The sequence below is a fragment of the Mercenaria mercenaria genome, chromosome 13 (genome assembly GCF_021730395.1).
Source record: "Mercenaria mercenaria strain notata chromosome 13, MADL_Memer_1, whole genome shotgun sequence".
Classification (NCBI taxonomy): Eukaryota; Metazoa; Mollusca; class Bivalvia; order Venerida; family Veneridae; genus Mercenaria; species Mercenaria mercenaria.
The window spans coordinates 28637893-28652318 of record NC_069373.1 but is presented as its reverse complement, the minus strand read 5'-3'; the positions used below and the strand labels follow the sequence as shown (position 1 = coordinate 28652318).

The following is a 14426-nucleotide window of genomic DNA, read 5'->3' as shown; positions in this document are numbered from 1 at the left end:
ATCATTCTTGCAAAAAGCAGGATGGAGTTATGTTTCTTGCTGTACAGGGTCCACTTATGATGGTGAAAAACTGTTGCAAGTTTTAAACCAATAGCTTTGATAGTTTAGGATAAAAGTTGACCTAAACATAAAATTTAACCAAGAAAACTGATTTTCTAAGTCCAAAAGGGGCAATAATTCTTGCAAAAAGCAAGATGGAGTTATGTTTCTTGATGTACAGGGTCTGCTTATGATGGTGAACAAGTATTCCAAGTTTCAAAGCAATAGCTTTGATAGTTTAGGAGAAAAGTTGACCTAAACATAAAACTTAACCAAGAAATCTGATATTTTCTAAGTACAAAAGGGGCCATAAATCTTGCAAAATGCAAGATGGAGTTATGTTTCTTGCTATAGAGGGTCAGCTTATGATGGTGAACAAGTATTCCAAGTTTCAAAGCAATAGCTTTGATAGTTTAGGAGAAAAGCTGACCTAAACATAAAACTTAACCAAGCAACGCCGACGCAGACGCCGACGACGCCGACAACCGCTCAAGTGATGACAATACCTCATCATTTTTTTTTCAAAAAATCAGATGAGCTAAAAATTAGTGCTCTCCATGATCCCAAAGGACAAGAAAATATAGCAACACTGAGTCTAAGTATGGGAAGTGCAGACAGTAGGGGCTTCCCAGAAACCAAGCACTAAAATGCAAACACTAATACCTGCCAATTTACCTCACTGGGGCTCTAATTAATATGTCAGTCAAATTACTGATACACTAATTTAATTTATTTTTCAATTGTTACACATGTATTTTAATCAAAGACTTTGATTGTTTCATAGTCAACAAAAGTTTAAACTGGAAAAAAACTGTTTCTACTCCAACAAATGCACTGAAATGATAATGGAGTTTTAATGAATATTCACATATACTCACTAAAAATATTTGCAAAACTTCACAAGAAATATTTGCCAATATGCATCAGAGGCATTTTTAAAGATCTCGAGTAGGCCACTGGTATAAAAATATACCTTGGTATGAACTTGGGAAAGTCAACAGGGAAGAAATTTTTACCACATTCAATTATTTTACAGCTGAATAGGAAATTATCAACTGGGTAGTTTGATAAAATATCACATGAGTATTTGTTAATGTTATCATTTCTTTTGTATTAAATAATTTATTAGAAGTTAAGGTATTATATTTCTGTTTCTTCGTAGTATTACAGGGTCCAAAGCTGGACGAATGAGCTGCAACTGAATTCATAATACTTCAAACACCATTTAAGAAGATATGCTTTAAGTTTGGCAGGTGACAGTCCCTCCAGTTGTTGTTTTCCAATCAATATTCATAAAGTCTCAATCTCACATAACAAGATCAGTAGTGGGTCTGGTATTTACAACATTTAAAGGTGACTTGTTAATCATTGTCAAGTGTGAAATATCTATCCAACATCACATATATTTCTGTTATATGAAAACTGCATTTTTAATGGTGATATGTACATTGTACATAAACAGCCCACTTGAGTTTTGAAAGGTATCTTTCATTGATCAGTTGCAAGTGGTGTCACACAGCAAAAATAAACTAGCAACCTGAGTGCATGTAAAACAACATTTCAGTATTTCCATCTATGTTGTAACAAGAGGCCCAAACGGGCCTAAATTGCTCATCTGACAGTGAGGAGGATCATCACCTTTAGATCTTTCTTCTGATGAAGTTTAATGAACATCTATTAATCTGTTTTTTCAAAGTTATTTCTGTTTTGTACTGTGGCAGCCCCTAAAAGCCACCATGCACAACCATTTGTACAAATGTGAGAGAGGTCTTTGTAAGGATGCTACAGACCAAGCTGGTGATGATCAAAGTGCCTTTGAAAGTATTTATCACGAAAAGGGTAATATGTAAAGGGTTTTTCTAATTTCTACTCTGGCAGCCCCTGAAATCAGTCAAGCGGAACCATTCCAACAAGACAGCATAACCACTTGGTCACAGAGATCGCCTGAGACTTAAAAAAAACTTAATACACATGATCATTAAACTGTGGGAACATTACAAACCGCAAGCTGTGTCAACGAAATTATAACAAATTTATACTCCATTATATACTGTAAACTGGGGGCCTTTAACGCAGGTTTATTTAGTGATTTCATTGTAAGCAGCCTCATGTTATACTCAAGGTAAACTGCGAGTATTCTAGTTTAACCTTTAAACTTTAGCCTGCTGCCGGCAAGTGATTCTACTCCTGCGCCAGTGCAGGCCATGATCAGTATGCACATTCCTGCAGGCTGCACTGTTTGCTATTCAGTCAGTAAATTTTCAGTGAACACCCCTTCGACTAATAAATGGTACTGCCCAAATTGAATGATGGACTAGTCCATTTTAGAATTTAGCAGGCTAAAGGTTAAGACATACTGCAGATTAATATTCATGAGTAGGATGAATTCACAAGTGGTATTATTTTGAGAATATAAGCAAAAATAAAACCATGGCAATATTACCCAATCTACAGCAGATGAAGACCAAAAACACCATACAAATACTTACAGGGTAAAATATCCTTATATCTGTTTTTCTTAATGTTATATGACCTTCTTCCTTCCTCCGCTGGATACGTGTTCTCTTCTCTCATCTTCATACCTTCGTCTCGTATCACCTGAAATAAACATATTACTAGCATTATACCTAAATTATATGCATGTATCTTTTACAACTTCTAACTATGATGTCTATGACATTAAGGTCATAAAAGATTTTTTTGAGTAGTACAAAGTTTGAACATACAGTTTGTTGATTCCACTTATTTAAATACTGGTTATTGGAATATTTTGCTTATTTGGATAAAAAATTAATTATAATTCCAATTTAAGTTTTCCTGTTTTTTGCATAGAGTCTGTGATGAATCTATGACCTGTTCCATTTATTTGAATAATCAGTTTGAAGACTAATACTTTGATTCCCAACTGAGTGTAATAAACATGATCTGAGATGCCTTTTACAATGATCCATTAACTAATTATCTTGCTCAGTTGACAGCTTTTCACACCTTTGTTGTCTGCACCACTGTCAGTTTATTAAATGACTTACACAAACATCCTTAAAGAAATTCGGCTGATTTATCACCATAGAAAAGCGAATGTCTCCCCCAGTGCATAGTCGTATAGGCAAGAAGTCAATACGGGACATAAGTGAAAGTCACAGAGACACTGATGGTTGGCTGCAAAAGGGATCATCTACTTGGCATGTCCAATCATACCACTAAGTTTCAACATTTTGGGCCTGGTGGTTTTCAAGTTATGAACTGGAAACGGTTTTCCATGTTCAGGCCCCTGTGACCTTGACCTTTAACAGAGTGACCCCAAAAACAATAGAGCTCATCTACTCTGCATGACCAAACATCCTATGAAGTTTGAAGGTTCTAGTCAAATGGTTCTCCAGTTATTGATCAGAAATGAAGTCTGACATACGGACAGGGCAAAAACAATATGTCCCCCCCCCACTCCCACCCAGTGAGGGGGAGACATAATAATGGAATAATGTATAACCAAGGTATCAACAGGTATTGGATTTTATTCAGATTTGATAATTACTTCGTCATACCATATCGTTAGAATTGGTAACTGTCTATGGCATGCCAATTGTCCAATTATTATGTGAACCCTAGTTCACGGTCGAAAAACTAGGATTAACGATCGATAAACCAGATTTTTCGAATGTAAAACCAGGTTTTTCGAATACTTACCTGTATTTTCGAGCGAAAACAGGATAACACCGTGAACCATAGTTCACGCTTGTAAATGTAGGTTCACGATTGTAAACGTAAGTTCACGAACATAAACGTAAGTTCACATTAGTAAACTATGGTTTACGAGCGTGAACCGAGCTTTACGATCGTAAACATAGGGTAACGACCAAAACTCGTAGTTCAATCGAGAAACCTAGTTTATCAAACATAAACCATGGTTTACGGTCAATATATTAGGATTATAAAATCAGCAATGAATTTCAGGCGTAAACGGCCATGAGCTTATGTTTACAGACGTGAACCTATGTTAATGACCGTGAACCATAGTTTATGGACTTGAACTTACATTTTCAAAAGTGAACCTATGCTTACAACGCGAACTTGGGTATACGAGCGTGAACTTAGGTTTACGTTCAATAAACCAGGTTTTTCTAACATAAAACCAGGTTTTTCGAATACTAACCTATTTTTTCGAGTGAAAACATAGGATAAACGTCGTAAACCATAGTTAACGCTCGTAAACGTAGGTTCACATTCATAAACCCAAGTTTACGGTCGCAAACATAGGATAACGACCGAAATTCATAGTTCAATTGAGAAACCTAGTTTATCGAAAGTAAACCATGGTTTACAATAGATATACTAGGATTATCAAATCAACTATCAATTTCGGCCGTAAACCTATGTTTACGGTCCTGAACCTATGTTTACGAGCGTGAACCTTGGTTTATGACCATGAACTACAATTTACCTTCGTAAAACTGTGTTTATCGATTTGTAACTATGCCTAATATGACCAGTATCTGTGATTTACAAGCATAGCCAATTACAACACCGCAATGAACGCTGTGGGGATCTGAAAACGGTTTCAACAAGGTCAGAGTGATGATTGGTTTAGCTCGTAAATCATAGATACAATTTGTTAAAGCATAGATACGGGCGTGAACCTAGGTTTATGGCCGTAAACCATAGTTTACGGACATGAACCTTTATTTACCTGCGTGAACGTAGGTTTACAGGCGTGAACCTAAGTTTATGAGCGTGAAACTAGATTTCTCAAACAAAACTACGATTTTCTGTCGTAAACCTAGGTTCACGTTTGTAAACTATGATTCACGCTTGTGAACCCAGGTTCACACTGTGAAATTTATTGTTCAATCAAGAAACCTAGTTTATCGAACGTAAATATGGGTTCAAGAACATAAACTAAGTTTACGACCATTATTCTGTGTTTTCGCTCGTAAATATAGGTTAATGTTTGATAATCTTAGTTTTTCGACCATATTTACGGTCGTAAACCCATGTTCACGGTCATAACCCCAAGTTTACGGTCATTAACATAGGTTCACCTTCGTAAATCATGGTTCACGCACGTGAACACAGGTTTATGCTCGTAAATATAGGTTCATGCTTGTAAACTTAGGATAACGACCGAAATTCATAGTCCAATCGAGAAACCTAGTTTATCCAACGTAAACCTGGGTTCACAAGCCCGGTATCTTATAATTTCGCTCGAAAAATATTGGTAAGTATTTGAAAAACCTAGGATTAACGATCGATAAACTAGGTTTTCTGAACGTAAAACTATTTATTTATTTGGGTTTTACGGCGCACCAACACACAATAACCTATACTGTATTGGTGCGCCGTAAAACCCAAATAAACAAGTGAATGAAGTATTGCCATGCAATACAAAGTCCCCTACTGGAAGTCTCCTAATTTTCTCTACTGCAGTATAAGGCCAGAGAAAATAAATATATAGATTCTCATCCGAATTTTGAGAAAAAATGGGGAGGGTGGGCACTTTTTATTTTTTATTTTTTAATTTGGAAATATGGGAGTCTGGAGGTCAATTTGACAAATTATATTTGAAATATCACTATATTGATATTTTAGTGTATGTTGCTGTGTCTTTGAAATCTTTTATATGTTAAACTCATTTTGAAATACATATGTTTATGGGGAAAAAATAATTTCATGTGATAAACTTTTATCTTATTTATAATGTGATAGTAAATCATTTTGTCTGAAGGTTGATTGTATCCTGTAGATCTACAAATAATTAAATCTACAACAATGGCAAATCAATATTTGTCTGTTCAGTGTTTGCAAATTCAAAATATTTAGTTTTGTCAAAGTACAACAACGACCTGTAAAGAACAATCAATCTGTCATTCCTGCTGAGCATGTGCTAAAAGCTATATATACCCCTGTAACCGATAATGATGCTATTGACTTTTGAGCTTAAAGTATACAAGAGCTGTCCGTAAGACAGCCAAGCTCGACTATTCGAAATATTGTCACAGAAGCAGGAAATTATTACCCAAAATGTTAAATATCAAAAGAGTTTAAGTTCGAAAGGGGACATAATTTGACCAAAATACATATCAAAGTTATGGGACTTGATGCTATCAACTAGTTTTATAACCCCGAAGAAACATGTTAGGTTTAAATTCAATATCTGCATTAGTTTTGGAGATAGTAACTTGCATGTAAACTTTAACCAGAATTTTCTAAGTCCAAAAGGGGGCATAATTTGTTCAAAATACATGTTAAGAGTTATGGAACTTGACCTAGTGAGGCTGGTAATTGACCTAGAAAAGGAATAAATAAGATTCAAAGCTATATGCCTTTTGGTAATAGCTGTATGTACTTGCACGCAAAACTTTAACCAGAATTTTCTAAGTCCAAAAGGGGGCATAATTTGCCCAAAATACATGTCAGAGTTATGGGACTTGATTCTATCAACTAGTTTTATAACCCCGAAGACACATGTGAAGTTTCAATTTAATATCTATATTAGTTTTGGAGATAGTAACTTGCATGTAAAAGTTTAACCAGGATTTTATAAGTCCAAAAGGGGGCATAATTTGCCCAAAATACATGTCAGAGTTATGGGACTTGTCCCAGTGAGGTAGGTAATTGATCTAGAAAAAGAAAAAATAAGTTTCAAATCTATATGCCTTTTAGTAATAGCTGTATGTACTTGCACGCAAAACTTTAACCAGAATTTTCTAAGTCCAAAAGGGGGCATAATTTGGCCAAAATGAAGGTCAGAGTTATGGACTTGGTGCTATCAACTAGTTTTATAACCCCGAAGACACATGTAAAGTTTCAATTCAATATCTGCATTAGTTTTGGAGATAGTAACTTGCATGTAAAACTTTAACCAGGATTTTCTAAGTCCAAAAGGGGCATAATTTGCTCAAAATACATGTCAGAGTTATGGGACTTGACCCAGTGAGGTAGGTAATTGATCTAGAAAAAGAAAAAATAAGTTTCAAATCTATATGCCTTTTAGTAATAGCTGTATGTACTTGCACGCAAAACTTTAACCAGAATTTTCTAAGTCCAAAAGGGGGCATAATTTGGCCAAAATGAAGGTCAGAGTTATGGGACTTGGTGCTATCAAATAGTTTTATAACCCCAAAGACACATGTGAAGTTTCAATTCAATATCTGCATTAGTTTTGGAGATAGTAACTTGCATGTAAAACTTTAACCAAAATTTTCTAAGTCCAAAAGGGGGCACAATTTGCTCAAAATACATGTTAGAGTTATGGAACTTGACCCAGTGAGGTTGGTAATTGTCCTAGAAAAAGAATAAATAAGTTTCAAAGCTATATGCCTTTAAATGATAGCTGTATGTACTTGCATGCAAAAACTTAACCAAGGTGTGACGCCGACGCCGACGCCAGGGTGAGTAGAATAGCTAGACTATTCTTTGAATAGTCGAGCTAAAAATACAAGGAATCTAGTAGTTTTACACCAGATTTTTTTTTAGATGTTTCTTAATTAGATGCACTTGCATACATAACATATTTTTATCCTATTTCCAGATCTATGAAACAAATAGCCAGTTAGTTCAGTATTCTTTGCACGTGAAAATGGCATGTCAGGCTTCCCCACGAAGGTAAATGTTCCTGTAAAACACAACTGACATATTGAAATCCAGACAACAGATACTTATTTATAATCAATAAAAATCAATAACAATCAAATCAGGATAAGAAAATACATTGGCTTTATCTTTTTCTAAAAGTTTTTGAAATCGAAAGTAGGTTGCCGGAACGTCTGCTAGTCGTGTGAATTGCCGATATTTTATTATCATTTCTCTTAATTTATTATAATAAGAGGTAATGTCATGGTAAATTTTAATATCAGATACTGTCAAATGCTGTTAAATTGTCTTTGCATCACCACAATATGTCAAACATTTTCTTTAAACTTGAGAATTATGCAATGTTTATGCAAGTGTACTGGTATCCGGATATAAAATTTTGGATATCCGAATTTTGACTTATAAAAAATTTCGAGGCGGGGGGTTTCATATAGGGGCGGGCGGGGATGAGAATCTAAAAACTAATTTTCTATTGCCTAACAAAATGAACTGATATCTGTCAATGATGTATAAACAATATTGTACTATATATACAATATAATATAACAAAGCACTTGGATTCAAATTTGCATATATAAAAACGTACAGTTGTTTTCATTTGGATTTTTTTGGCCGATTATACAAAAAGTTATCATAAAAGTTATTTATAGTAACAACAAAGTGAAATTAATCCTAAAAAAAAAAATGAAAGTCCACAAGAAAATCTTTACCAGGTAGAGACAGATCAAAAAACAACTAAATATTGGATGTAACATGCATGTTGTACCACAGAAAGGTGGTCTCGATTTTTCCCTACGGCCAGTAATAAAAAAGTTACAATGTAATCTATTTATAGTAACAACAAAGGGACGTAATTCTAAAAAAGTGTGCCACATGGTGGTGAACATTTCTGCCAAGTTACATCAAAATCTCTCCATGCATGAAGAAGAAATGCTCCGGACAAAGTCATTCTTGAATTTGACCTTTGACCTCTAAGTCTAAGTATGACCTTGACCTTAGACCTAGCGACCTGGTTCTGGCGCAAGACAATTTGTCTCATGGTGGTGAACATTTGTGCCAAGTTACATTAAAATCCCTCCATGCATAAAGAAGAAATGCTCCAGACAAAGTCATTCTTGAATTAGACCTTTGACCTCTAAGTATGACCTTGACCTTTGAGCAAGGGCTCCGGGATTTGCGCATGACATGTTGTCTCATCATGGAGAACATCTGTGCCAAGTAATATTGAAATCCCTTAATGAATGACAGAGTTATGGATCGGACATGAAACAGACCCTGTACATGCCATGTTAACACCTGACTACTAAGTGTGACCTTGACCTTTGAGCTAGGGGTCTAAAAGTTGTGCACGACACATCGTCTTATTATGACGTACAATTTTGCCAATTGATATTAAAATCCCTTCATGGATGAGAGAGTTATGGACCGGACAGGAAAAAAGCCCTGTTGACCTTTGACCTCCAGTTGTGACCTTGACCTTTGAGTCAGGGGTGCGGGTTTTGCGCATGACACGTCGTCACATCATGGGGAACATTTGTATCAAGTAATATTAAAATCCCTTCGTGGATGAAAGAGTTATGGACCGGACACGAAACAGACCCTGTTCATGCCATGTTAACATTTGACTACTAAGTGTGACCTTGACCTTTGAGCTAGGGGTCTGAAGTTGTGCATGACAAATCGTCTTATTATGAGGTACAATTGTGCCAAGTGATATTAAAATCCTTCATGGATGGGAGAGTTATGGACCGGACAGGAAAAAAGCCCTGTTGACCTTTGACCTTCAATTGTGACCTTGACCTTTAAGCCAGGGGTCCAGGTTTTGCACATGACACATGGCCTCATCATGGGGAACATTTGTGCCAAGTAATAATAAAATCCCTTCATGGATAAAAGAGTTATGAACCGGACACGAAATTGCGGACGGACGGAATGACGAAATGACAGAATGACGGAAAAGCGCATTCCTATAGTCCCCGAAACTGGTTTTCAACCAGTAGGGGACTAATAAACAGTTTTACTTTCGAAAAACCTAGTTTATCGATCGTTAATCCTAGTTTTTCGACCGTGAACCAGGCACATGTGATTTGTACTAAAAAAAAAATGTTGAAAAATTAGTATTCTGATATTTGAATATTTCTGTTATTTGAATATTTTGTCAGGACAAATTTGTTATTCAAATATCCGAAATCTTCTGTACTTAAAAGGTGATCAATCCAATTTAAGCAAAATCAAATTATGTTATTTTCACTTATCATATTCTTATGACTTTTACCCATAACAAATCAAAAAGCATAGCATTTTAAGATGAAAAATCCCACCTGCCTGTGGAGGGATTTGAAACTGGGTCCCTCAGGTGCTTGTCCAATGCTCTAACTACTGTACTGAGCCCAGGGAGTTGACTCCCCGACTCAGTTGTCAGAGATTGGCTATTTAAACGTGCAGGCTATGCATATAATAAGCGACCATAACACTTCCCCTCTTCAAATAAGCCATCATTTATGATGACTTGTAAACTATTTTGGCATAGACATAGAAAGGGCCATTTTCTGCACGAGATAAAGTTTGTTTCCTGAATGAGATACGACTTTTAGCCATAGCAAAAATTAAAGAGCCAGTATATATCAAAATCCCTTGATCAAAAGCCCTTTCACTGAAAAATGACAGGATGTTACAAAATCCCCTTCACACTTTTGAAGGGGATATCAAAATCTCCTCTGTGAAAGTAGCAGGGGTGTCATAATCCCCTTCATGAAATGTTAGGGCTATCATAATCCCCTTAAAAGTTAAAGGGCTATCAAAATCCCCTTTAATGAAATACCCCCTACTGAAGAAAATACTAACAACGATAACTTCTAAGTTAATATTAGAAGAATTGTGTGGTTCCTATTTTCATAAAGTGATGATAAGCATTGGACTAACTTTAAGTATTATATTAAAGATAAGCAGTATATTTAATATCCAGAATTCAACAAAATAGAATTTTGAGTTAAACAAGAGCTGTCTCCATAGGATGACATATGCCCCCGATGGCACTTTGAATGAGTAGTTATGGCCGATGTTAGAGTTTAGGACCTTTGACCTACGGAGCTGGGTCTTGCGCGCGACACGTCGTCTTACTGTGCCACACATTCATGCGTAGTTATTTTAAAATCCATGCATGAATGACAAAGATATGGACCGGACACGCCCATCAATGCACTATCATGAAAAATGACCTTTAACGTCTAAGTGTGACCTTGACCTTTGAGCTACAGACCTGGGTCTTGCGCGCGACACGTCGTCTTACTGTGGTACACATTCATGCCAAGTTATTTGAAAATCCATCCATGGTTGACAAAGATATGGACCGGACACGCCCATCAATGCACTATCCTTTAATGTCTAAGTGTGACCTTGACCTTTGAGCTACGGACCTGGGTCTTGCGCGCGACACGTCGTCTTACTGTGGTACACATTCATGCCAAGTTATTTGAAAATCCATCTATCGATGACAAAGATATGGACCGGACACGCCCATCAATGCACTATCCTTTAAAGTCTAAGTGTGACCTTGACCTTTGAGCTACGGACCTGGGTCTTGCGCGCGACACGTCGTCTTACTGTGGTACACATTCATGCCAAGTTATTTGAAAATCCATCCATCGATGACAAAGATATGGACCGGACACGCCCATCAATGCACTATCCTTTAATGTCTAAGTGTGACCTTGACCTTTGAGCTACGGACCTGGGTCTTGCGCGCGACACGTCGTCTTACTGTGGTACACATTCATGCCAAGTTATTTGAAAATCCATCCATCGATGACAAAGATATGGACCAGACACGAAAATTGCGGACAGACTGACAGACCGACAGACTGACAGACCGACAGACGGTTCAAAAACAATATGCCTCCCTTCGGGGGTATAAAAACTGATAAACTGAACAGTGGAAGTGAAAAATAAACAAACTGAATAATACATTTCTTTTATCTTTTTATTAAAGTTATTTTCAATTTTCAAAATTAAATAAACAACAATATTAATTGACAAACAAGTACCAATTAAACACTCGCTATTACTAAGTGGCAAATTGTGTAAATAATGATTATCAAAATATGAAACTGTTAATATAAAGGTAAAAAATCCTATCATGTAGATCTATTTAATCTATGCTGATAATAATATAGATGACATTAAATTACAATTAAAGTATGTTAACCAATTAGCACCAATTAACACCAAATTGTTTGACTGAATAAAGAACCACACTTTCAAAAAATAGTTAACATCCTAAAACAACTTCAAAGTCAAGGGGTGTGTATACTTTTACTCATTCTTCTCACAAAAGGGAGATAAATAATCATGTCTACTGGTTGGGAACCATTTTCCGGACACATTTTCATATATTGGCTCCATTATTCCCTAAACAAAATATTTGACATTAATGAAGCCCACACTGCACAAACTTCAGCTCCTTCCGCATCCAATGTTGTAATCAGCATCGCGTTGTGACGTGAAACATGGGTTTTATGGGGCCTCAAATGGGGTCACTAAAAGAAGGTATTTTCCCCGTAAGGTAAACCAGTATCCGGACAAATATTTTGACGGTATTTTGCTGTTAATTTGATATCGAAATAAGTAATTAAACTATTTTTACACATTTCTTTATCATTCATCTCTTCAAAAATGCACATGAAACATAACCTGACGTTCAATAGCAGCTACGAAAGCAAACAGAAGTTGACAATAAAAATCTCGAATTTCGTCTAACGCGAATTCTAGATAATTCCAATAGATATAGAATAAAATTAGTGCAAAAATCGACAGCCCTGCATTTTATGTAACTATTACCGTGAAATTATACGGCAAGTGTGAACTACTGCGCATGCGCAATGCTATCTTCATGCCCCATTATGACAGAAAGTTGTTTTGTAAACACAGGTGAGTTATCATCATAAAAACTAACATAAAACAGTTTTGTGATATAGTGGTTTCTTGTAGACATGAAGAACAAACACCTAAATGATCTAGATGAAACAATAACAGGAATAACAACGAAATAAAGCGGATATTACATGTGTCCGGAAACTGGTCCTGTCCGGAAAATGTTTCCCAACCAGTACAGACATGACATTAATAGTGTTTTGTCAAAATGTTATAGATATTCGTTAACATCAAAACAAAAGCATCACAGCCCATTTCAATTACCTCTGTCTAGAAACTGAGACATTATCCCCAGATAAATTTGAAAGAGCTAGGGGATTCCGGTAGGACTTCCTGTAACTTTCATGAAGGGGAATATGACACCCCTGCTACTTTCACAGAGGGGATTTTGATACTGAAAGGGATTTTGTAACACCCTCTCATTTTTCAGAGGAGGGGATTTTGATTGTCCCCCATTAAAGAGCATAGCATTTTATGACTAAAATCCCAACTGCCTGTGGCAGAATTTAAACCCTGGACAGTCACCTTGGGAAACAGCCTGATTCGGACCATGGCTGATTTGGCCCAGGCTGATTCGGACCAAATATTTTGGCTGATTCGGACCAAATACTTTGAATAAAAGTAGAAAATGATCATATCTTTTGGCTGATTTGGACCACAAACTTTGATTTACGAGTCAATAAGGACCATATATTTTGGATGATTCAGCAATGTTCTATAAATAATGTTGATTATGCTAAATTTTAGGGATTTAACTTGAAGTAAGGGCTGGTTTGTTTAAATATATACACCGTTACAAGCAGGTAATAGTTTCGACAAGTATAATCGACGTTATCATTAAATAGCTTTTAATTATTTTGCATCAGATTAACTATACTAATCTAATATCTTAATGTTTTTTACTCATGATATTAGTGTCAGGAACAATTTGGGCCGAATAAGCCAAGTAAATTTGGGCCGAATCAGCCATGGTCCGAGTCAGCGTGTATTCGTCACCTTGGTGCTTGTCCAGTGCTCTTAACCACTCAGCAATAGGTCGACTTCCAGAAGCAGTTGTCAGAGACTGCATGGCTTTAATCATACAGGTCAAATGTTTTGGTCAAGAAAGCTCTGAATGTTATCTCCAGTAAATATGAATGGACAACAATTTACTTAGGCAGACACAGGGTGATTGTATTAACTTAACCTGTAAGCATGCAACCCCAGTGAGCCAAAAATGAAAATAACTCTAGCCAACCTGATGTAAAATTATTCTGAGACAACCCCTTACCCTGAACTCTCTTGTAAACCCATCTCCCGACGGGTCGTCCTCCTCTCTCAGTTCGTCGACATGGTAAATAAATGTCTGTAAACATTTTTGAAGGCGAAGAGTGCTTTCTACGACGTCGTCTGGTTCCATTTTCACTTTAAAGCTCCGCTATAACTTATTTTGTTCGCATGTTTAATTCAGGAAGTTTTGTGTATTTATACAAAGTCACGTGATGCATTTGACAAGTTTCGTTTTGGACGACTGCTTCTGTGTGCTTAATATAGAAATTGTGTCGCTTGAGTTACACGGCATACGATTCTATACAAATCAAAGCGCTGAAAGCACTGAAGGACGGTTGTCATGAAAGGTAAAGGTAGACACGCGTAAAGGAAAAGGTAAATTTTATTTACCGCCGCTTTGTGAAACAATTAGCATCAACTCTGTAGAGCTTTTGAAGAACCCTCTTTTAGGAACAGTTAAAATCAATTATACCTTAACCCTAGCAATTTGCTGGTACCCACTTACAACTGGGTCGACTGAGGCAATCGTGATAAAGTGCCTTGCCCACGGACACACCGCAATGGGAGCAGCCAGGGCCTTCACCTCCGTAGGAAAGCGTCTT

At 36.5% G+C, this 14426-nt stretch overlaps 1 protein-coding gene across 2 annotated transcripts in view; it reads right to left on the bottom strand.

Annotated features, from left to right (window-relative positions):
* LOC123529144 (tyrosine-protein phosphatase non-receptor type 12-like) overlaps positions 1-14058 on the bottom strand; it is a 108621-nt gene extending 94563 nt beyond the window's left edge. Inside the window, exons 1-2 of one of the 2 annotated variants that reach the window (XM_045309363.2) lie at positions 13826-14058; positions 2529-2637 (exon numbers count right to left, since the gene is read on the bottom strand). In XM_045309363.2, coding sequence (XP_045165298.2) covers positions 2529-2637; positions 13826-13954 — 238 coding nt within the window. In that variant the 5' untranslated portion in view covers positions 13955-14058. The remainder of the gene's footprint in view (positions 1-2528; positions 2638-13825) is intronic. The other variant, XM_045309362.2, reaches the window with a different exon arrangement.
* Positions 14059-14426: the final 368 nt, after the last annotated feature.